At 37.7% G+C, this 26,232-nt stretch overlaps 1 protein-coding gene across 1 annotated transcript in view; it reads left to right on the forward strand.

The window, feature by feature from the left end:
- Positions 1-268: 268 nt before the first annotated feature.
- Positions 269-26,232, forward strand: part of gfpt2 (glutamine-fructose-6-phosphate transaminase 2) — a 41,269-nt gene continuing 15,305 nt past the window's right edge. Inside the window, exons 1-10 of the mRNA XM_079835707.1 lie at positions 269-429; positions 1,775-1,882; positions 2,208-2,303; positions 3,638-3,763; positions 9,767-9,825; positions 10,813-10,947; positions 13,714-13,775; positions 23,387-23,466; positions 25,454-25,574; positions 25,785-25,948. Coding sequence (XP_079691833.1) covers positions 423-429; positions 1,775-1,882; positions 2,208-2,303; positions 3,638-3,763; positions 9,767-9,825; positions 10,813-10,947; positions 13,714-13,775; positions 23,387-23,466; positions 25,454-25,574; positions 25,785-25,948 — 958 coding nt within the window. The 5' untranslated portion in view covers positions 269-422. The remainder of the gene's footprint in view (positions 430-1,774; positions 1,883-2,207; positions 2,304-3,637; positions 3,764-9,766; positions 9,826-10,812; positions 10,948-13,713; positions 13,776-23,386; positions 23,467-25,453; positions 25,575-25,784; positions 25,949-26,232) is intronic.

Raw genomic sequence — 26,232 nt, forward strand, 5'->3', positions numbered from 1 at the left:
AGACCTCAGAGAACATGATAAAAAAATGCCGTTCATTACCCCTTTAAATCTTTGCGTCGTTCCTCCATTTTAAAAGGCATACTTTGGATAAACACATTTTCTATACGTGGCCAAGTACACAGTCTGTGTTGAGCCTATGCAAAAATTGGGTTACAAAGAAAAAACATGACCAAAAACAGGAATCCGTAGGATCAAGCAAGAATTAAACTCAGTCCTTTCAGTCAGCCAGCGGACAGCTGTGGGCGTGGCGGACGTTGCCTCGGTAACCAGAGGTGGAGCAGGTTATAAGTTGTAAGTCCAGGCGGCTGTTAGTGATTCCTTCCCGAAGTCTTTGGATCATATTGCTATTAGCCAGTCGCTCTGCTCCGCTTCATCGCCTGACCCTCCAAGCTACCTTCAGCTTGAAAGAATACACTTGAACGATGTGCGGTAAGTTCAAGCTTCTTATCCGTATTACTGTACCGGAATAGGAATGCTGTACATGAAAAATGTCTTCTCATACTGTCGTTGTTTCTATTAATTGATTAGTCCCAGTGTGTGAACGTGAATAGTCAGTCGAATGCAGCGTCATCCTTTAAATGTAAATATTGGGTTGGTCTGGTTATCATTCACCGGAGTTGTGACAGTTGAAGTGACAGATCCGGTTTGCAGTGCGACAGCGGTGTTGACTCAAAACCTAGTGAAGTGCCTACCTAGGTAGCCTTTCTGGACATCTCAGACGCCAGCGAACGATATGTTGCCTGGTGTTTCGGTTTGTGAGTGATATTCATATGACGCAGGAGAATCCTGTCTCTGGCTAGGGAGCAGCACAAACTGCGTTTTAAGACACATGATCCATACAATATTTATCGACGTGGCTGATCCCAAATGTGCTAAATGAGCTTTATCACCTCGTCTACCATTGTTAAAAGTAAATATATATTTATACAAAAAGCTGTACTTGTAAATAAAATAAAATTAATTGAAAGGCAACTTAAAGAGAGGGCACTTTCACTTTGATGCACGTTGTAATAATGTCAAATTAAAAGTTTTACTTTACTAAAGTACATTTTGAATCAATATGTTTTAATAATCTTGTCGTGCTTTACAGTACAGTACAGTTATTTTGATGTGCTGACATCAAAATAGCCTACTAAATCACATGTAAATTATTTATAATTTAAATCTATCTATCTATCTATCTATCTATCTATCTATCTATCTATCTATCTATCTATCTATCTATCTATCTATCTATCTATCTATCTATCTATCTATCTATCTATCTATCTATCTATCTATCTATCTATCTATCTATCTATCTATCTATCTATCTATCTATCTATCTGCCAACAAGCATCTTTTCTTAATCCTTCACTCTATTAAAGGGATAGTTTCATGTAAAAATGAAAATGGTGTCGTCATTTACTCACCCTCGTGTCATTCCAAACCTGTATGAATTTCTTTTGTCTGTTGAACACAAAAGAAGATATTTTAGTTAATGTTGGTAACCAGACAGTTGACAGGACCCGTTGACTTCCATAGTAGGAAAAAAAAGTACTATGGAAGTCAATGGGGGCTGTCAACTGTCTGGATACCAACATTCATTAAAATATCTTCTTTTGTGTTCAACAGACAAAAGAAATTCATACAGGTTTGGAACAACTTGAGGGTGAGTAAGTAATGATCGTTGGGTGAACTATCTCTTTAATGTCATCTTTATCATCTTAATGTGAATTGATATGAACTTTTGTTTTGTTGCTCTCTCTAAGCCTTGTGACCTTGTATCTGGCAGGAATTTTCGCCTACCTGAATTACAGAGTGCCACGGACGAGGGGTGATATCATTCAGACCCTCATAAAGGGACTTCAAAGGCTGGAGTACAGGGGTTATGACTCTGCAGGTAAGACTGCCACTCCCACCTCTGTAAAGGTAATGTCAGTGTGTTCCGCAGGTAACCGATAAGGCACAAGAACTGAACAGTGGCCTCGTTTCTTGCATTTGGCAGCGCAGAGGACCTGGAGTGTCAGTTGTTCTAGCTGAAGCAGTCAGTTGATATTCGTGTGAAGGGGATTATTGTGCAGTTAATCTTGTTTTTGTTTTTTTGCATGCCCTTCTTTCTTCTTATGCACTCATTCTGTTTTTATTAAGACTTTAAAACAAAGACAGAGAGATTGTGACCATAAATGATGTTGTGTATCATTTATGTGTATTTTTTTATTTGTCAGGTGTTGCAGTAGATGGCCCAGGAAAAGATCACGCAGCTAATATCAGCCTCTATAAGAAGACCGGGAAGGTGAAAGCTCTTGATGAAGAGATCCACAGTACGTTAACCTGCTTTATTGTCAGTCTTTTTATCTTTAAAGCTACACTGTGTGATATTTTCCCCCATCTAGTGGTGAACTGGTATATGACCATCCAGTGAATTTTAGTTTCTGTTCTGTTCAATTCCGATTTCGTTTTAACTCCTACGGTGGCCGATTTAGTCCAAGATTAATATGGCTTCCTGTTCGACCTCGTCCACATTCGACACGGTGCCTGTGGGATATTCTGTGCGCAGTGGGATGGTTGGAACTCAACTGGCCTAATTATTCGGCTAGAAAGAACTGCAGCTAATCCAGAGTGAACTTTGATGATAGTAATGTTTATTCAGTCATCCAATTGCAAGGCATAAACAGGTTTGCATGGATATGTACATAAATGTGGTTTCTGTGAGAGAACAAATTAGGATGGTAAATATACATGATAATGACATGACAGAATATACACAGTTAAGAACTGTATAACTACACTTATAAGTTACATTTGTATAATGTAACCGTAAACCAGAGCTTATTGTACCATATATAGGTGCTAAATGCAGCTGCATTAAAAGGAGCGGAGCTGCCGCTGCTAACAAGCGGTGTCCGGTTACAAAAGTGTGTGCGCAGGTTTAGCTCTGTATAACAAGTGTTAATATGCTGATCAGACCTGATACATATTTCCATCAACATACATTACAAGCAAATATTTTCTATAAACGAATAAACATTGTTAATAACTGAATGATTATTCAAATAGGTGAGCATTACGCTATTGTATGTTGACACAAAAATACTTCTGAGGTAACATCAACTGAATTACGCGATGACACACTCTGAAACACATCCACAATGACAATAACTATTATTACTTACGGAGTTATTAACGCACAGAAATACCACACAAGGAAAAACAGACTTTTGAGGAATAAACAAGCCAGGAAAACTCCGTATAACTCTGTTACTGGAGCTGCTGAGATGAAAACTCTCTGTGCATGCACCAGACAAGTCTGAACAAGTTGACGCGCACAGTGTTAAAACCGGTTAAAACGCGAATGGCGAAGCTTGAATTTACGGGTATGTCCCTCGTTGGCTAATGTACTTTCAAGATGGAGGAGCAACATGGCGACCACCGTTAGATCCCATTACCTTATGTATTTTCAATGGCATATTATAAACTTACGAGAATACTTTATTACTTGAAAGAAGTAAATATACATTAATGAGCACATATATTTTTGAAAGAACTAAGTGTTTTTAGCTAAGAATAGACTAAAAAAGTTACACAGTGTAGCTTTAAAGTATTTCTATGATGATTCATTTTCTCAATTTTTTTTCTTTCTTGTTTGTATCATCAGAGAACAACTCCATCGATCTTGAGGCAGAACTGGACACACACTTTGGCATTGCACACACTCGCTGGGCCACGCATGGAGAGCCCAGTTCTCTCAACAGCCACCCTCATCGATCCGACAAGAACAATGGTAAGACATCGGGCGAGATGGGAGACAACACAAATTAACTGACCTCATGATGGTCATCTGGTTTATATCCGGTCATTAGTAAACCAGCTGTGGTTGCTGTCAGGTTATGGGCTCTTTATCCAGAAAAGACAGGACTTGGCAGCCGAAACACGCTTTAAAGCCGTTATGTTTAGTTTGTAAATGAAAGGCTAGTGAAAGCTGTAATGCTGTGAATGATGGTTCAGATGTGAAAGTTCACTTCAGAAAATAAACACCTAAGTAGGGGGTAGAAACAGACAGCAGGAGGTTCCTCTCGCCACACAGTTTGCTGTGCTACTGATTCTGGATCAGCTTTCTCCTGTAATATAAAGGACACAATATTCAGTGAGGTTCAAAAGTTTTATTTACTCTGGATTCACAAAACATTCTTGAACAATACAATTCTTCTTAACTGCTAATTTCTTCTTATTTTCTAACTTAAGAATAAAGATAATATTTCGCATTCCCAAAAACGTTTCTAAAGAATTTTCTTAGCTTCTGTCCTTAGCTAAGATGAAATTTAAGAAGTATTCATTTTATTCAATGTTCTTAATAACAAAAGCAAGGGTGTAAAGCAGTGTTCCCTCTAATTTCTTTTCTCGCTGAGCAAAACTTTTCTCTATTGGGCGGACATTTTGGTCACCTGAGCAAAAAAATGTTTTACCTGTACAGTGCATGTAAACGCACACAAAAAAGTTGTTTCATCATACAGTTATAACTTTTAACTTTAATGTGCCATTTCTATTTTATTTAACTATTGATGTAACTTAGTGATATATTAAATAAGTTAATTCAGAAGTCACTAAATTAAGCACATTTTACAGTGCTGTTAACGGCAGTCTTCTTTACCAAGAAATACTATTAAAATCTCCCCCAGGACAGTTCAATTCTTTATAATATAATATATTATGAAAATAATTAAGCGGTTACACTGAGATGGTTCTTAATGTGTTTTTGTACAGTCATTTATTGGCGACAGGCAGCATTAAACCATTTATATTAAATTGCTTATGCATTTCCAAGATTTTCTATATCAGGGGTTGTCAACCTTTTTAATGGCAAGGATCCCTAAACAATCCCCTTCTGAGATCAATTCTTTATTAGGCTTACACTATAATACAATTATAATAGCCTATAATATAATATAAAAACTAATTAAAAGTATTTAAACTGATAGTATAATATATCAGTTTAAATGCTTCAATTTGTTTAAAAAAAAGTAATTAAATACGTAGATCTAATAGCTGAATATGTTCAAGGGAACATGTGAACTCTTTTATAGTTATCTAAACATCACTGAAACCCAAACCACACACACCTCTATTTTAAGTGTTTAGAGTTTGCACCCTACACTTGTGGTGAGTGTGAAACTGTAAATGTCTGTTTTGTTACCGTGCTGTGTCCATCATCTGTTATTTCCTCCACTTAAAGGTGAACTATGTAGGATTTTTGCAGTAAAATATCCAGAAACCACTAGGCCAGTGTTATATATTTTGTTCAGTTGAGTACTTAGAATATCCCAAATGTTTCCAACTATTTGTAAATCGTGAGAAATTGCTATTTTAAACGAGGAACCGGGACGTGTGAGCTATGCGTTTGAGGGAGTCGCCTGTCGATTGCGTCATATCTGGGTCACCCTCGGTTTCTGGTTTTATTCAGTGAAACACTTTATTCTCACTGCAGTGTGAACAAGTGTCATAGCAGCCGCCGAGCGAACGTCATAACTTCCTTTTCAACACACTCAGATATATCTAATACGATAAACAGAGTTGCGTTACCTCATATACTCATGACTGGAAAAGAGGAAGTGGTGCCAGCAACCGTGTCATAATAAAAGTCCCGCCGGCGACTATGCCATAATAACAGTCCCGCTCTTCAATCGCTCCTGCGGCCTTGCTCAGCTCCACAACACTCGCTCCTGCTCTGCTTCAAACTACAGTCATGTTAATAATCGCATCCATGAACATGATTTCTGCCCAAGTCCTATCCTGACTGTTTTCCACCGGCTGTGAGGTGAAGACCACATGTCCCAAGATTCTGGGCTCAAACGTGGCGTCATCAAACTACGCCATTCGTTTTGAACAGGCGACCTCTAGTGGACGGAAAAGTTACATAGTGTAGTTTTAATCAAGCCACTCTTCTTTAACACATGATGAGGTTTTATTCCACTTCTTTGCGTTTCTCGTTGCCTCTCATTTTGAGCTATTTGGACCGAAAAACACGACTCACTGCTGCATGCTCACACGTGACATCATTGTCTTTCTATGAAACCTGTAAACCACATCCACCGGTTCTAACACGATAGAGATACTAACTCTATAGTGGTAGAACAGAGCACTGCAATTATTTATCATTTATTAAACTACAATCAAATGGATTTCTCTTCACATTTCGCGTCTGTGTCTATCGTCTGCGCGGCATTTTATTCTTTCAGCGAGGCCGCGGCATCACAAGTTGCGCAGCTTAGAGGGAACGTTGGTGTAGAGTTACATTTTTGAAAGGTGTCATGAACTGGCTGTTTTTTAAAGGGGTGGTTGCATGCGATTTCACTTTTTTAACTTTAGTTAGTGTGTAATGTTGCTGCTTGAGCATAAACAGTATCTGCAAAGTTACAGCGCTGAAAGTTCAATGCAAACGAAGATATTGTCTTTTAAAGTTATGGCAGTTTATTGCCTACAAAAACGGCCGGTTTGGACTACAACAAGCTTCTTCCCGTGTTGGTGACATCATAAACCCTTGCTATTAACATAAACACTGCCCCCGCAAACACACAACAAAGTGGGCGAGGCCACGTCGCAGTCGTTACAAAAGAGAGAGAGCTGTTGCAGAACTACAAACTACATTTGGCCATCTACTGCGCCCCATAAACACAACCAAGCCTAGAAAAAAAACACTGAACCACCCCTTTAATATACTGTTTTACATTCAGATTTACATTCACTGTTTTACATTCACTGATAATGAATAAGTAATAGGCTATTTTCTGCCTTGGTTTTGAGGCTCTCTGAAAAACGCACTGAAGACTTGGACGTAAACGCCCACGGCTAGGATTAGATTGGATTTGCATATTTAATGAGTTTCCGCTCCCCTGTCAGTACACGTGAGGAATCGTTTTGAAAGCGTCTGGAGAAACGTTCACAGGGCTCGAAAAATATCTTTATCAAACAAACACAATGATTTATCTCTCATCCATTGGCGATTGATTGGAATGTTATTTCTGTATCATTTCGCCCGATCATCAGTGAATATGACCGCGAACCTAACACATGCGCGAGCGAGTGCAAGAAAGGAATGTTATTTGGTGATAGCCAGTATGAAAAACACATAGCCCCTGGACTTTGGGCTTTGCGAGCACTGACGTTACAAGTCCGAGTCTGATCACGAATGAACCAATAACACCATCTTACCATTTTTTTAAAAACTTGTTTCTTAAGAAGATTTTCTCGAATCCGTCCCATGTACTGATTTATTAATATTTGTAAAAATGTCATATTAATATTTTGAGTCAAAGCTAGAGCCCTTCTCTTTCTTATGGCCACTCTCCACTATACTTTCAAATGAAATAACAGTCAGTTAACAGTCGGCTTGTTTTAAGCACGGAACACACTTCAATCCAAGTTCCCACGCGAACATATTAAGTATTCAGTCTATTTTATCACGAAATTCAAAAGATAAATGACGTTTTGACGCTCTTTAATGTGGCGTGACTGATCACTGAACACAGTTCAAGTGGAGGCGCGCGCATGAACGCGATCATCTGTGAACGCGATCGATCATCTCTTCCTAAAGAATAAACATGAATCAACATCTGAAGGTATGTTGAGGATACATTAAAACTTACTGTCACGTATCATATGTGGTGTAAATGCTCAATCAGTGTTTCAACGGTGGAAAGACTTCAATATAACTGCTGTAAACTAAACAATGTCATGTAGCATCACATTTACCTCAGGCAGTCATTCTGTGTCCACAGAATTCTATTCACTAGATAAATCAACTAAACATATGCACTATATATTCATTATATTAGCCTATATTCATTATATACTACTGAACCTGTTAGTGATGTCTTGATTATTTGTTGCATGTTTAAAGGGGTGGTTCCGTGTTTTTTTTTTGTTTATGGGGCGCAGTATAACATGTCTTAATACTTCTTTTTTTCTTATATTTTACCTTTATTCCATACCACTGTCTCCACTGTCCTTTGAACGGCTCGTTCAAGCTTCCTGCTTCTGTGAAGCCCATCCCTCCGAAAACGCAATGGTCTTAGATTGGTTAGATGGCCAAATGTAGTTTATACTTCTGCAACAGCTCTCTCTCTTTCGTAATGACTGCGACGTGGCCTCGCCCACTTTGTTGTGTGTTCGCGGGGGCAGTGTTTATGTCAATAGCAAGGGTTTATGATGTCACCAACCCGGGAAGAAGCTTGTTGTAAACTGCCATAACTTTAAAAGACAATATCTCCGTTTGCATTGAACTTTCAGCGCTGTAACTTTGCAGATACTATTTATGCTCAAGCAGCAACATTACACACTAACTAAAGGTAAAAAAGTGAAATTGCATGCAACCACCCCTTTAAATAAACCTGTCATGAAAATGACAGACACTGTGAAGGCTATAAATTATTATATTTCATTAACAAATTGGAGAAAACTTTTTTATAATTAGATTTAGAATTTATTGCAAAAACTGCCTTATTTTGCATGTTACATGAAGTTTACATGTTTGCGAACTATGTTATTTGAGTGTTGAATATTATACCTAAAAATAAATAGCAACTGAATTTAGGCTAATAGTTTGGGCTCTGTTGTTAACCTTTAATATTAATGTGCAAGTAAGGGCTCCCTATATAGTTTACAGCAATATCTTCAATAAACTTTTAGTTATAATTTAATTAATTTAAGGACAGACACATTTTTTTTCAGTAAACCACTATTTAATAAAAATAAATAAAAAGCAATTTTGTAAAACTGCTGTACAGAACCGAATACTTTTTGATTTTGATACCTTTTACCTCAAGCACTGAACACTACATTCTCTCAACCATCTTCATTATGTGTATAATCTGGGATGCTTTTCCAATATTATATTGAATGAGTTCACAAGTATGCTAAAGTATAAGCCTGTAGGGCAGAAATCAGGAGAAAAATGTGGGTGTATCTAAACTTTTGACCAGTTTTGTGCTTTCAATGAGGACACAATTCTATGAACCTAGCTGGTTACCTATATAAAGCCTATGTAAAATGACTGCACCACACATAGAACAGTTTGTCATACAGCCATTGTTCAAGTCTTTTTCACACTGAAAAGCATGTAGGCCTACATGCATGAATGACTTAAATGGATGAATGAGTGTGTGTATCAACTATACTGGTTGTTGGATCTGACAGACGGCACCTTTTTTAAGTAAGGACGGAGGTCATGAAGAGGAATGTTGCCTTACTTGCTGCTGTTACATTAGTACACGTTTACAAAAATGCATAACATGCTTTAGCTCAGATGATTTTGTAATTTTGCCTCTTATGCTAATTTAAGGGGAGGGCCTTCCTGCAAGATTTTTGCTCCAGTTACACTGGCTGAAAATCGCCCGAAATCACCCCCTATACCCTCAAATAGGGCATTATTTGAGGGGACCGCCCTTTGTAGTGGTGTCCGAAACCATAGTGGACGTAATCGAGTGCACTCATTCAATCGCACATTGCACAGCAATAACAAGTATACAGCCGATGTACACTCACTGCTGTCCGAATACTCTCACTCGTTTTCATTCACTCCTTCAAGTGAACTGTATTAGTGGACTAATGTAGGGAATAGGAGGTGATTTCAGATTCAGCCACTTTTTTACAATTAAACACACCTGAACCAGCTAATCAAGGTTTTCAGGATTATCAGGTTGGAAGGTAGTTCTCCGGAAACAGGATTAGACACCTCTATAATTTGCTTCCTAATGTATTTATTGATCCTTCTCTTTACGTTTCTTTCCAGAGTTTGTTGTAATCCACAATGGCATCATCACAAATTACAAGGAGCTGAAAAAGTACCTGGTGAGCAGTATTTTTAAAGACTTCTTTACTGGAGCCATGGCCATGCCATTCATTCAACGTCCATAATGAGAAAAAAATGCAGGGCGGGGATCATTTTCAATGTAAAAAGGAGGCACTACATACCAGAAAAGAATAGAACCAGTTTGCTGAAACAGTGCTAAAGTATCTAGTACCCCACACAGCCTAATTGGCATCAGTGGAAAAGGACATTAAAATACATTTTAATGAAAGATTATGAATATTTTTGCACAGATGAAACGTTCAAATTAAGACCAGGCAAATGTATTATTCGTTAAGATTTTAAAGGTGCTGTCACATTTCTTTGAAATTTGAATGAAATTTCCTTTATTGTCAATAGTGTTCCGCTCACACAGAAGTCACTTTCTTTTTGGTCAACACAGTGAATCTCAGCGAACAAATTTGTGTGGGGAAATCTTTCGCCCTCAAGCGAATTTGACAATCGCGCAGATTCCTGTTGGAATGACTGCATTTCACTTGTGAAAATTTGCATAACAGCGATAACTGTGACCGCATCTTAAGTGCGATTGATACATGCGGGTCGAATCGAGACATAAGGAAAATGTCACAAGCCTGGTCTTCTTATCATAACTTGCGTGATAATCATATGTTAGGCGTGGGCCTCAAGATTCTTATTAGGACATAGTGTAGAAAATATGTAATTGTTCATGACGTAATTGTCTTTTTTTTCTTTTCAAAGGAGTCTGTGATATGTCTTTTTATCATTTTAGTATTTATTGTTAGTACAATCACATCTAGTAGGTTATGTCCCACAACATTTATAAGCAATGAGAAAGCGTTCAAAACCAATGTACGTACGTTTAGTATTCCACTCTCTCTCTCTCTCTCTTTCACTTTCATTTATCTCTGATTCCTTCGTTCTGCCCTGTTCCACAATAGAAAAACATGTTTTGTTTTGCCGCTGCTTGTGTCTGTAACCATGGCTTTTCCATCCCAACCCATTGATAGGTTTCCAAAGGCTATGAGTTTGAGTCGGACACAGACACAGAGGTCATCCCTAAGTTGATCAAGTATCTCTATGACAACCGCGAGAAAGATTATGTGTCCTTCTCCACCCTTGTGGAGCGCGTCATTCAGCAGCTGGTAAGCATCATGAGTGTGTACGTGTGCGTGTGTGTGTGTGTTTGGGGTGGTCTTACTCATGCCTCTGGGAACCCCTTGCTCGGATTGTGAAAGTTAAAGGCCAGCTCTTGCTCATTTTCAGCCCTCTTAAAAACAAGGAAAAGAAGTTCAGAAGTTCTGCTCTGTTTGAGGGGTAGTTAGATGATTTTTCACCATGATATTTCTAGTCAAATTCTCACTGATTAATCAAGTAATGCATAAATAAGGACTGGTTAACTGTTTTAATGTTAATTGTTTGTAAGCGTCTTCAACAAATGGATCACTCAATCAAAGTTTGGTCTTCTATACCGTTAGTTATATATAAACTATAGTAACGTTTATCAGCAAATAATCAAACAGCTCTTCCTTGTCTTCAGGTGACTGATATTACCTAGATTTTCAAATGTGGACGGCTTGGACCTTGTTTTATGAGTCTTTGTCATTACCTTTGGACGACTCTAATAACCATAATATTCTCTGCTGGGAAGTTCAGCTCTATCCAAACATTGTTCAGTGACGTTGTATGAGCGAGGGAGGTGCCCTTTGAGATATTCTTGACATGAATCTACTCTTTATCATTGGTTTATAAAACCCCACCTTGCTATCAGCATAACGACTGTGACATTCCCCCTTTTTTTACCATCTCTATGGTACGCTGTCTGTTTTATGACATCTTCTGTAAATTGATTAGACAAAATTTTGATTGCTCTCTATCTAAACAACTTTGGCAGCCATGTTAGTGATGGAAGGCTGAGAGATAAAAAGATGATAACGTTGTGGTGTTGTTTAAGGGGACGGCTGCAACCTCCTCAGGGACGAGAAAAAAGTTAAAACAGCAGCAGGAATCCCTCCGTCGCAGTTCTGATGCTTGTAGCGAACTGTGATGGGCAACATTTGCGACTATGGCGAGAAAAAAGCGTTATGCGTGAGCATTCTGTCCTTTTTAGGGTCTCCTCTTCCTGTTTTTGGTTCGTTCACATGTCTTTGGTCCATGTTGCGTTCATATCATAAACCAGAGTTCGTTTGGAAGCGGACCGAGACCCATCTTTTCCGCTTGTTTGGTGCGCACCAGGGTTCGGATGGCAGTGTTCACACTTATTCAACTGAACCGCACTAACAGAGTAATTGCACCAGGGTTTGTTTTAATCGAACCAAGCATGCCAAGTTTGAACACACCTTAAAAAGATGGGTCTCGTGGTCCACTTATAAAATGCACTCTGGTGCGTTTGGAATGAAATTTGAACGCAACACAGACCAAAGACATGGTATCACAAGATGCGACCCTAAAAAGGACAAAATGCTCAAGCATACCTGTTTTTTTCTCGTAGTTGCGATGTTGCCCATCACAGTTCGATAGAGCAAGATCCTCGTCTCCTCGCAACAGATCTTCTTGATCAACAGATTCCTGCTGCTGTTTTAAGTCCTTTACACATTTTATAAGCTCCTCATGAGTTCTCAGCTGGTCAAAATACCATCATATGTAGGCTACGCACATACAACGAGCGCATTTATCCCAGAACACAGCTTTGTTTTGGAGTGTAGGTATGAAGAAGGTCAGACGAGTATGAAGGGGCAAGATTATTGAGTGCCCTGTAAGTAAGAAGAAGGATTTTAAAATCAATACGATATTTATACTTGAGCCAATGCAAGTGTAATATGAGAGTCATGTGTTCAGTTAGAGGAGTTCTGCAAATAATTTGAGCAGCTGAATTCTGTACTAGCTGGTGTTTGTCCTAGCTTTGAAAGCAGGCCATAAAAAGAGCATTACAGTAATCAATAAGGGAAGTAACTAAAGCATGAACAAGAATCACAGTGCTCTTTACTGAGAAAGCCGGACGAAGTCGATTAATGTTACATTTACGGATGAGGAAATATAGAGTAAATGACACCGTTTATACTGTCAAAGATGACACCCAACCTTTTAATCTGTTTAGAAACAGACACTGGAAAATTATCAATATTCACAGAGGAACATTTAGATTTGGCCAGAAATGTATTTTATTTTTTATTCTTTTCATGACAGTTAATGCCATTTTCCCCCAAATTATCATTATTGTAATTTAAACAAATTCTATGTGATTTCAATTATTGTTTAATCAGGACTGCGTTTTTCCGACTGCCTTAATTCTGAAAAATATATTTTTGCTGTATTATCGATGTGTTTAATTGCCATAAAAATGTCATAATGTACTTTTTTTCATCCTAATGGTATGAAAAAGTATTTAGTGAAATAATATATCACAATATTATTATTTTTACTTTATTTTTGGTTAAATAAATGCACGTTCAAGTTGAGACTTTCGTTGTGTAGATATTCTGTGTTGATAGATAGCATGTGTTGAAGCACGTAGACATAAAATGTCTACAAAGTGAGTTGTGTATCAGTGTGTCTGTGTTACATATGTGCGTGTGCTTTCCTTTGGGCAGCAAGTCAGGAGAGGCTCATTGAGGAGGTAGGGGCAAAAATAAGTTCCCTCAGCACACAGAGAGGGCCCCTATTCCCCTTAGTTCAACCCTCACTGTGGGGCTCTGTTCCTCTCAGCTCCCCGGTGCCCCTCCACCTCACTGGGCCTCCGCTCCAGGCCTGATCCTCAGCTGCGTTGCAGAGGTGGGCTGGCGAAGAAACGCGAGCCCCTAACTTTCAACAGAATGATGATGTTTCCATTTAGATCTGTATCATAGCTGTTCTGTGCCTTACCAATGAACATTTGTCTCATTTGCTGTTTGTTTTTCTCTATCTTCCCTTAGGAAGGGGCATTTGCTCTGGTTTTCAAAAGCTTTCATTTCCCAGGAGAGGCTGTTGCCACCAGGTCAGCAAGAGCTATGGTTTCTCTGAACTGTAACACACTCAGGTTTCCTCATTCCTTTCTTGCTCTTTCCATCTTCTGAGATGAACTCCTTCCCATTATTTCCCTTCGCGCCAGTGAACAGGAGCCAGAAGGTTACAATTCGCTGTCGCCAAAAAAGATTTATGATGTTCACTGGCACATTTAAAGACAAGGAACTAGGATCCTTAAAAAGCTGTGCCTGTCCAGGAGTCAGGGATATAACAAAGGTGTTTATTAAGGGTTATTTCACCATGCTTGGTTGGTACTCTAACCCTGTATATATAATTTTGAGTCGACTGAGGCCAAGACCAAAGTTAATTATTCCCATCTGCCCATCGCAGATTGTGACAAATATGTTGCTGGTTTTGGTCAATTCTGTCCTGCTGTGAAGAGAACATTTTAAGACGGGCCATGTTGCAAGACCCATCAGTGTGGGTTTCTGCATAGACACTAAAATGCTGTTATCTACAAGTAAGGGACTTTTTGGAAAGGTCATTCATGGAACTTTTGAGGGGGGATGTTGCTTGGAATATTTGTGAGTGGTGTTTGTCAAGGACTCTTCAAACTCTTTGATGCCAAGGACCCCCTAAATATGATGAGGGACCCTCTTTTTAAAATAAAATGGCAGCTTTTTAGTTTAATATATAATGATTTATGATGACAAATTTTAAATATGATATTATAAAGTCAATATGTTTCCAAAGGAGGCATTTATATCGTCATTGATCTAAAAGCACTAAAATACCTATAACAAACCTATGTGATTTTCTTATTTTTAAAATAATCGTGTTTAAGAGTAGAACTCCTGGTGGAAAAACTACATTACCCATGGTGCTGTGAAGGAAATTACACCAATCAGAGAGCCACCCACTCCCTACCTATACCAAACAAATATGATTTTCTTCAATTGAACACAAAAAATATTTTGAAGAATGTTTTTGTCTATACAGTGAAACTCAATGGGTCTAATGGTGTTTTTACTGGTTCGATTGCCTGGTCTGAACCCGAGTTCAATTGCCCCCGCTGGATCGTGTTCACATTATATAATTTGGGACATTATATAATTTGTTCGCATCATCGTTTCTGCTGATATACATTATCTCTGCTTGCAGTGCGTCATTCGTGCTTGTCAGGAGTGAGAACACAAAAAAACCCACACAGTTTTATCTAATCAATAAGTCATCAATAGCAGTTCACTTCTGAATATTATTATGATTGTGTTTATTCAGCAGCGAACCACCCTGGCGTTCACATGAACCTTACCCCAGATCACCCTTTTTATGTGGGCTCCGATAGATACAGCTTATAGGTGCACCCAAACTGACATCAGACGGGTTCCGGTTGCGCACCAAAAGTGCTTGTGTTAAAGCACCCCAAAAACAATATTGACCCCATTGACTTTTATTGTGTGGATTAAAAAATACATTTTAACTTTGATAGCCCTAAAAATATATATCTGTTATGTCTTTTTTCACATTTTTCATGGAGCACCCTAGCAACCACCTACAGCAGTAGCACCAAAGACTTCAGATATACCAAGACAGTACACTCACTAATGGAAGAAAGTACAACGTGAATATGATGGAATAAATCCCATCTTCTAAATAAGAGCTAATCAACAATTAGAACATTCATTGCTTTACTGCCATAGAGTGCAACAGTGCCCTTTTTCAGCACAGCTGGTTCCAGCTGTTTTCCCCCATTTTTTCCACAGGGATTTTAAAATAGTCTTTGTTAAAGAGTTATAAGCCATGAACAAAGATAAGCAGCTACGAGGTGAATCACAACACTACAAACTTGTAAACGCTGATTTTAAGCAAATACGTTTTTGAAAATCCAACAAAAAGACAAAAGTACATGTACTTAAAGGGTTAGTTCACCCAAAAATTCTGTCAGTAATTACTCACCCTCATGTTGTTCCAACCATGTAAGACCTTCGTTCATCTTCGGAACATAATTTAGTATATTTTTGATGAAATCTGAGAGCTGTCTCACTCCTCCATAGGCTTTCAGAGGGACTGAAACTTGATGGCCCAGAATAGTAAGTAAAAACGTCATTTAAGGAGTCCAAATACAGTGGCTCTGTATTAAGTCTATCATGCGACGAAAATACTTTTTGAGCGGAAAAACAACAAAAATAACGACTTTATCACACTATTATTGTTGTTCACTGACGAGAGTTCGCGGGAGTGCCACGACGCATGCGCGAGAACTGAGATTACGGCGTTCTTCTTCTACTACTACTTGACTGGCTGCTCACTCTTTCGGAGTAGGGTTAATCTCAGTTCTCGCGCATGCGTCGTGGCACTCCCGCGAACTCTCGTCAGAGGCTCAAATTGAACAACAATAATAGTGTGATAAAGTCGTTATTTTTGTTGTTTTTCCGCTCAAAAAGTATTTTCGTCGCATGATAGACTTAATACAGAGCCACTGTAGTCATTTGGACTCCTTAAATGACGTTTTTACTTACTATTCTGGGCCATCAAGTTTCAGTCCCTCTGAAAGCCTATGGAGGAGTGAGACAGCTCTCAGATTTCATCAAAAATATACTAAATTATGTTCCGAAGATGAACGAAGGTCTTACATGGTTGGAACAACATGAGGGTGAGTAATTACTGACAGAATTTTCATTTTTGGGTGAACTAACCCTTTAAAGTTAGAGTAGGCAATTTTCAGGGTGAGCAGGGTGCGTGCCGTGGAGGTATGAAAATGCATACGTTGACAGGGAGGTAGGACATCCTACCGAATGCAATGATGGGACAAATATTTTATGGTCCTACACCTTCCACAGTAGACTGGGTAAACCCAGCCTGATCTGCCGGCGATAGGGGTGTAACGGTACACGCATTCGTACCGAACCGTTTCGGTACAGGGCTTTCGGTTCGGTGCACATGTGTACCGAGCGGTTTCCGAATGCAATCTTTAACAGTGGCTTGTTTTAAGCGTGGAACACACTTCAATTACTTCAATCCGAGTTCCCACACAAACATATTAAGTATTCAGTCCATTTTATCACTAAATTCAAACGATAAATGCCGTTTTGACGCTCTTTAATGTGGCGTGACTGATCACTGATCAGAGTCCAAGTGGCTGCGCGTGAACGCGATCATCCGTGAACGCGATCGATCATCTCTTCCTAAAGAATAAACACGAATTAACATCTGAAGGTATGTTGAGGATACATTACAACTTACAGTCACGTATCATATGTGGTGTAATCGCTCAATCAGTGTTTCAACGGCGGAAAGACGTCAATATAACTGCTTGTAAACTAAACAATGTCATGTAGCATCACATTTACCTCAGGCAGTCATTCAGTGTCCACAGCTGTTAGTTCACTAGAGAAATCAACTCTTTCACTAAATATATGCTCTATATTAGCCAATATATTCGTTATATTCTATTTAGCCTGTTAATGATGTATTGATTATTTAAATTCTGTCTTATACCTAAAAATAAATAGCAACTGAATTTAGGCTAATATTTTGGGCTCTGTTGTTAACCTTTAATATTAATGTGCAAGTAAGGGCTCCCTATATATTTTACAGCAATATCTTCAATAAACTTTTAGTATAATAAAATTAACTAATAATTTAATTAATTTAAGGACAGACACTTTTTTTTCAGTAAACCACTGTTTACTAAAAATAAAAATATATTTTTTTGTAAAACTGCTGTACCGAACCCGTACCGAACCGTGACTTCGAAAACGAGGTACGTACCGAACCGTCAGTTTTGTGTACCGTTACACCCCTAGCCGGTGATTTGATTTCGCCCTGCAGCCAGTACATTCATTTCTACTGCTTCTGTTACACTTTTGCGGGAACTAATCACAGACAGGCTTATCCACCTGGCGCGCTATTGGCGGGTTTAACATGATAACGGAAAGAGAAGCGATGGGTCGTTGCTCGTTGATCACGCTTCTTGTGGTCTTATTGGTTGAAGGACTATCCAATTTCATACAGAGTCATTTGAATTATGCTTGTTTATCACGCCTCTTGTGGTCCGATTGGTTGAAGGACTATCCAATTGCGTACAGAGTCGTTTAATTTATGCTCGTTTATCATGCCTCTTGTGCAGTAGAAAATACAGAGCAGACTCCCCAGACCAATGTTCAATCTTAAATTGAGCTTGGTCTGGTGATAGCCAGACAACTTCCACAGATGATATAAATATAAATACATTTAGACCACTTAACTTAGTAATTGCTACCAGGATGTGAAGAGACTTTCAACCAGTATAACAAAAAATTTCTAGAACAAATCGCCTACCTTGCCTTTAGCGTCTTTAGTGAGGGAAAGAACTACAATCCCATGAAGCATTGCGAACAGCATAATCAAATAAAAAACGATGGAGACATATAAAACTAATTATTTACAAATGTTTATTATGTATAAAAACTATATATTTTAAGTTTATTGCAAAATATACATACATATAAATATATATATATATATATTTATTGCAAAAAAAAAAAAAAAATATATATATATATATATATAATGTATATACAGTGAGGAAAATAAGTATTTGAACACCCTGCTATTTTGCAAGTTCTCCCACATCGTAGGTGCATGTCCACTGTGAGAGACATAATCTAAAAAAAAAAATCCAGAAATCACAATGTATGATTTTTTAACTATTTATTTGTATGATACAGCTGCAAATAAGTATTTGAACACCTGAGAAAATCAATGTTAATATTTGTTACAGTAGCCTTTGTTCGCAATTACAGAGGTCAAACGTTTCCTGTAGTTTTTCACCAGGTTTGCACACACTGCAGGAGGGATTGTGGCCCACTCCTCCACACAGATCTTTATGTTTGAAATGTTTGAAACATTTCAGTTTTTTGTGAGCATTGGGAGAGATTACACCATTTGTATTGTTGCATGGGAGTGGGCGGAGTTAAAGAGCTATTTTGGAGAGGTTTTTATGACTTTCTGATTGGTGTCATTTTCTGCACAGCATCATGGGTAATGTAGTTTTTCACCAGGAATTCTACTTGATTATACTAAACACGATTATTTAAAAAATAAAATGAAATAATGCAGGCTGACATCTTTAGCAGAAGCAAATACCATGAATTAACAACCTCGGAGCTCATAGTAATCAAAGTAGTTTATAATCAACTTCCTAATGGAGAAAATTAATGGAATTTTAACTTCCGGAACCCGAATGTTGCACTATTAGAAGCTCCGGTTGCCATAGAAACAGTCAGTGTCCTGAGACACTCGGTTCGGACTGCTTTAAGCTTTAAGCTTTAAAGTTTTTAATCATAAAGAAGAATGTCAGCGTGTGTGTGTGTGTGTGTGTGTGTGTGTGTGTGTCAAGCAGTTTTTGAGATTTCAGAATGTCCCCATTCAAGAAGATACAACATGGTCTTGAATGCCTAAAATAGCTGCCCAGAGGCGTTGCAAATATGTAAATATACAGACTTTTCTTGGTCTTTGGTAGAATACTGACAAATGCTTCTTGCAAGCACTAAGCAACTTTGGCAAGCACCACTCATCCGTGTATTATTAGTAACTAAAAAATGTTTTATTGAAAAACTTAATTGAAATAAAGCAGAAATAAAAGGAAATATAAATATTAGATAAAAAAAAAAAAAAAAAAAAAAAAAAACCTTCAAATGAGAATGATAGAAATGTTGCTTTGGCTGCTAATTTAAATTAAATAAGTTAAGTATTAAAATTACAACAACAAAAAAATTCACTGACCCCACCACAAACAGAAGTCTTATAAGTATTTTAATAAATATTAAGACAAGTCAACAGTCAGTAAGAACAAATTATAAGCAATAGCACAAATAAATAGAATCAGGGCAGGACTGGGGGCCCCTGGGCTTAAGTTTATGTTTGGGCTCTGCCTACGCTACAAATGACCTCTACTACATCTTTATATAGTAGCAAAAAATACAATACACAAAAATTAAAATATCCTTTGAGGTTCCTAGAACAATTACTATGGAACATGCCTGGCCTAGTCAAAGTATAGAAGTATACTATAATACAATAAAATACAGGATGTGTCTCTCAGTCAAGAGTAGATCAAAACAGTGAAATAACACAGAGCAATAATGCCAGAGATGAACGGTATTTTTAAATGTAAATCGTCATATCTGTGTCCTCTCATGTCAGATTCTTACATTAAATCAATCAATTCAATCAGAATAAGAAGACACTGTATGTCTATTCAGTATCAACAAAATCCATCAATGTATTTACACTTAATGCAACTCAGATGCGGCATGAATGGATTTACACTGCAGTTGAATAATCAGTGTTGGTGTACTGTAATGCATTACTAACTAATTAATTAGTTACTGTAATTTCAAAGTAAAGTAAGGAATGTAATTTACAGTCACTTCTGATGTAATTCAAATACAGACTACAACATCAATTCTATATAAAACAATAGTGGATTTAACATAAACATTCTAACCTTCTCCCGTTAAATATTTTGGTCAGTTTAAGAATAATTTATGCAATTTTATATTATCTATTTGAAAGAATTAAAAGAGCAGTTTCATGTCTATCTTTGTTCAACTGGTTGAGATTGATATGGGATTTAGAAAGTAATTGGTAATAGTAATCTAATTACACTGTTGAAGATGTAATTAGTAGCTAGTAATTAATTAAATAATAGGCTACTTAAAAAATGAGTTGAATTTAACATTCGTTCAAAGTGCTAATTTAATTAACTTTGCAAACGACTGTTTATTAAATAAATTATTTACTCATCTGATTTGTTCAAATACGTTGATTCTTTGAGGAATAAAACAGTGTTGCTCGGAGACGCAGCGGTTGTACTGGTTGTTATGTTTTCTTTGATAGAGCAAAAACAGAATGTGTCTATGGAAGTTACTCAGTAACTTCTTTTTTTCTGTTGTCACAGTGCAGATGTTCGGAAAGACAGCACTGTTGCTTGTGTGATAACTCATAGATTTATGTTATAAATACAAAGAAAATTAACTATTTTTTTCACAAATGTTTATGACATTTCTGCCCCACTATAGTGTGATGGCAGTGAGAAGGGAGAGAGCGTTCAGAACCATTCAGATCGCATAGTTTAGTGGAAAAATAACAGAAATGATCATTCTCTGTAAAGAAATGATGTGGGATAATGAGACGCAAAAGAGAAGTCGCGTCTTTTTGCGAAATGATTTAAAATCGTTTGAATGCTTAAATTGAAAAAAGGGACTTAAATCAGGCTTTCTAGTTTCTAAATAGCAAGCAGATTTTTTGATGGAAAGCAACCGAAAACCACAATCTTTCTCAAAATCTGGTGCTGAACTATTGAAATTGGTTATTTGGTTATTAAGCTTCTGATTGGGTGGGCCAGGCCTGAATAGAAATATTAAAAAACCTGACAAAATTACACATGACAAATAACATTTTATTTTACTCAAATTAAAATGAATACTGAAAATTTTCATAAATACTTAAAAGTCCCCCTGTAGTCAATAATTGTATCCCTTAAAACTCATTTTGGATACAAGGTAGTTTGTGACGTCAGAAATGCCAGCGATTTCAAACAGTGTTTTTGTGACTGCAGTTTTAAGGAGAAAATACTCCGCAATGGTGTTCAATTTGCACATGGGTTGTCTTAAAGAGCAGCTATTATGGCATTTAAAATGATCCAAATATTGTTTTAGAAGTCCCCAACAACAGTTTTGCATGCATGCAATGACAAAGACTTTAGTTTTCTTATGATATGCATTTATTTTTACCTGTTTTGACAGCGATTCTCAAATGATTCCTTTAGTGATTCACTTTTCAAAACCCCGCCTTTACGCTAATCTGCGGTGATTGGTCCGATGACCCAGTCAGTTGTGATTGGTTTAGTCTGTGCAGATATTTTTGGAAACGGAACGCCCATTAAAGTCTTATAGTGACAGTAATTTGTTAATATGTGTCAGGAGTTATGAATATGAAAACCGCGTCTGTACCGTTTGATTGTAATATGAGCCTCAGCTGATCTCATTCATAAAAAAACTCCTCTATTCTCCTCATGAAGACTCGAGACAAATCAACATCCCTCAGGGCTTTTAGTTCAAAAGTGTGCAGATGAGGAGACATATTGATAGATTCTCATATGTCTGTGTCAAATTTCTAAACAGAGGAGTATTTTTTATTCAATACTTCCTCAAAATGCGCAGATGTAGCCTAATCATGAGCGATTGAGTCGCTTATGTGTTGTTTTCAATTCATACTGGCAGCCGGATGGCGCTCTGTGCACATGTAGTCCATATATGTTACAGACAGACGAAGAAGATACCATGTGCCATAATAGAAGTCCATAATAAAAGCTTCCTGAGATCGCGAAACATGCAAATAGAGACATTTGAAGACTAATAAACACACAATCGCGACGATGTATGGTTTGTCCTCAAGCCACTTCAAATGCTCATCCTTGGGCAGATGAAAAAAGTTTGCTTTTGACTCGCACTTCAGAACACAGCGTCTCGTCGCCATGATGTTTTCTAGTTTTCACTGGCGTCTTGGAGCGCAATAAGTGGGCGTATCGTATTCAAATAACTTGACAAGTTGACGTCATCTAGTCAGAGAAAAAGCTTCGGTCTTCTAACGATTCTTAAAAATGACTCAGAGTCGACTCTTACTTTTGAAAGAAAATAACTATACATACGGTGCACTGTCATATTTCAAGCTTTGCAGGATGTTTTTGTTCACTTAGATCTATGTTACACACTACATGAAAGGTAAATTTCAAAATTCCATGATAGGTGCTCTTTAAAGCATATTAAAAACACCACATAGAAGTAAAAGCTTGATTTTCACCACAGGGGCTCTTCAATAGTGTATAAATAATAAGACTAACTACAAAAATGTAGTTAGTCTTAAAATCTAAATTCCAAGTTTATTGCTCGGTGTAGAATCCGTCCCAAAGAGTCCATTCCAACGTATTGACGTTAGCGCATCACTTCCAAATTCTCATACTTCCTGCCTCACCTTCATTTGATTATCATTTGACTACGTGTGACACCAAAGCTAAGTTATCCCAAAAGTGCGCTGCTGAGTTTTAGCGTTTTGTTGTTCATGGTTCATTCACTAAACTTTTCTCCGGTGTGGAGTTCGAATCCAAAATAAACTTCATGGAATGGTGAACATTTGGCTTGCTATGCACACTGAAATGCATCTGCCCCACCAGTTCAAACAAAGCGAGCACTGAGAAACTGAGATCCCATTTGGCACGTCAGCATAAGGAACTGTGGGCTGCGCCAAGCAAGATAGGTAGTGCATATAAAGGACGGGTCTGAAGTATTTCCTCAAACAGGGGTGAGGTGGGTGGACCTAAACAAGGATATGATGACATAGAGAGAGTGTGAACACAGGTGTCTTGTTTACAGCAGGGCTACGGTAACTCAGCCATTGCAAAGGCAATGCCACTGTATATTGAAACTAGAGTAAAGTCCTGCAGGTGTGCTGTTGTTCAATAGAAACAATGAAATATTGCTTTTAATGGGAGGGGGAAAGGAGATTAAATGTCTTTGTCCTTTCTTATACACACAAAGCATGCTTTGCATAAGCAGTCAATAGTAAATGTATCCCTCTCTCTCATCTTGTTTCAAACAGGCGGGGCAGCCCACTGCTCATTGGTGTGCGCAGTCAGTATGAGCTTTCAACTGAGCAGATCCCCGTCCAGTACAACTGTGGTAAGTCTAGCCCACATCATTTCGTCTCATCTGCCTTTACATCTCTCTAAACCTGTTCTTTTAATGTGACGTGAGGTTGTTGTCTCAACTCTTTGTTGTGTTTGTGAACACCCAGACACCTCACACCCATACTGTATTCATATGCTTGTTAAGCGTTTCATTCCAAAACTATTTGCATCAATAGTGATTTGGTCCTCTTCAAACTCTTCTAAGAAGGTTTTGTACTGAATGATTTCCTGAATGTACACTAATATTCAAATGTTTGAGGTCAGTAAGTTTTATTATTTGAAAGAAATGAATCCTTTAATTCCGCGAGGATGCATAAAATCATTAAACACTGACAGAAAAGACATTTGGTAACACTTTATTTTAAAGTGTCCTTGTTACGTGTATAGTATGCATAATTACATGCGACTAACCCTAAACCAAACCCCACCCTAACCCTATAGTTTGTACATGTAGTTAATTATTATTACACAGTACTTAAACGCATAATTACACTGTAACACAGACACCTTTAAATAAACAAGACATGTATACTGTTTACATGATATTTCTATATTACATAAATGCTGTTCGTTTGAACTTTCATCAAATCAAATAATCCTAAAAGAAAATTGGTTTCCACTAAAATGTTAGGCAGCACAACGGGTTTCAACATTGATAATAATAATTGTCTCTTGAGCAGCAAATGATTATATTAGAATGGTTTCTGAAGGAACATGTGAATGTGAAGACTGGAGCGTTCATTTCGTGATTACCGTTACTATTCTGACTTATAGCATTCACATGATCATAGAACTCGTATTTAAAACTTTCATAATTTTCTGAGAGCTACAACTTTGTACCAGGTGACCCATGTACCCACGCGGCCAATGCAGATTCATTTTGAGCAAGATAAACATATACGTCCAAATCCGAGGACACGAACAGCTCCAAGTACAGCGTCATGTGTTGCCAACACAGGAAGGAATTACATTTTAAGCGCCAGCGCAAACCCTCTTTTGCCGTTAAAAAACTACTGTCAGGATTTACTAAAGACGCGCAGTGATAAATTAGCGCTGAAAGGGACACATTTATTTTCGTGGCTGACCTTATTGCATATGCATTTATAAGAGTTTCCTTTTGAGACGCAAAATTTATGGGAGGAGAGTATTTAAGTAATTATGCAAGGTAATTTACTAAGGTTTTGGCATAGTCAATTTACTGATATTCGCACCATTATTTAATGCCCAAAAAAGTCTTAAACCAGACGCTAATTTGCTCTGCTCTTGTCTTGGTAGTAATGTTGATCATTACGGAAAGGATCCGGCTGTGGAACTTTCCACTCCTATCGGCACTTTTATGGGATTGCGCTCTCACACTAATTTGCCCTGTTTAGTAAATCTGGCCCTAAATATGATAAAATAGAAAAAAGATATTTTAAATTGAAGTGATATTTCTGTAACGTGTAGTTCTACGTCTGTTCTCTCCAATGGCAATCTACATTGAGATTTGTCTTAACTGAAATTGAGGAGACTAATCAAACTGTTAAAGGGGTCTTATACTTTTGGACCCATAGTTTTGCCACAATAACAAAGTATGTGCTTTATAAAAAGACAAAAGACAGTATTGCCATTTTGACCTCTGGCACAATTTGGGAAATGCGTGTGGCATCCAGCCCAAGCCTGATTTCGAAATACGGTCCTTTATGATGACAGTCGTCATCATCTATCTGCGATAAGTGTAATGCTACGATACTATCTTTTTATGTGAGCATGTTATATAGTGGAAGTATAAAGCACACTTTTGTATAGTGAATATTTAAATTGGTCTATATTAGTTTAAGTTATTTTTATTTAATATTTCAACTGTTTGCTAACAGAAATGGTCAATTAATTGTATAATATTAAATCACATGATTTTGCTTCTTGCTTTTGAGCAATAATTATCTGTTAATATTTCACCGAATGCTACTAAGTGTGATTGTATTTCCCTTTTCTTCAAGGTGACTCCAGGAAAAAAAATGAACAGGAGAAAAACTTACTGAACCAAGTGGACAGCACCAATGCCTTGCACTCAGTCCACGACAGATTGGCGGTGGAGTTTTACTTTGCCTCTGATGCTAGGTAATATACACGCACATATTCTATAGCATTAGCATAATATTGACATTACAAAGCTTCTAAATATGAGACCTAAACACTGCTGACATCCAGGTTAAACTGGTCACACCGGTTGCTAACTGAAATAAGTTCAGCAATGCACCCTGCTGGCCACAAAACCTCATTACAAATGTGATTGTGATAGTAAAGTAAAATGTGATTTTTCTCTGTCAGTGCCATCATTGAGCACACCAACAAGGTGGTTTATCTGGAGGACGATGACGTCGCCGGGGTGGTGGAGGGGAAGTTGTCTGTGCACCGTGTTAAGCGTAAAGCAGGGGAAGACCCTGTCCGTGTTATTCAGACCCTACAGATGGAGCTCCAGCAGATCATGAAAGGTCCCAGATCACACTAACACCATCGAAACAATCTTTAAAAACACCTTACCACTGAATAATTCAAAACATATTTTTAGTAAATAAGAAATGAAGCATAAACTACAATAACCATAAGGTGAAAATATGAGCATGACTCTGCAAATTTAACACATCTGCAACCGATATCTACATTTACATTTATGCAATTGGCATTCACTCTTAAGTGACATGTTTCATTTAAGGTATGTACACTATATTGCCAAAAGTATTGGGACACCCCTCCAAATCATTGAATTCAGGTGTTC

Source organism: Gobio gobio (genome assembly GCF_949357685.1).
Source record: "Gobio gobio genome assembly, chromosome: 14".
NCBI lineage: Eukaryota > Metazoa > Chordata > Actinopteri > Cypriniformes > Gobionidae > Gobio > Gobio gobio.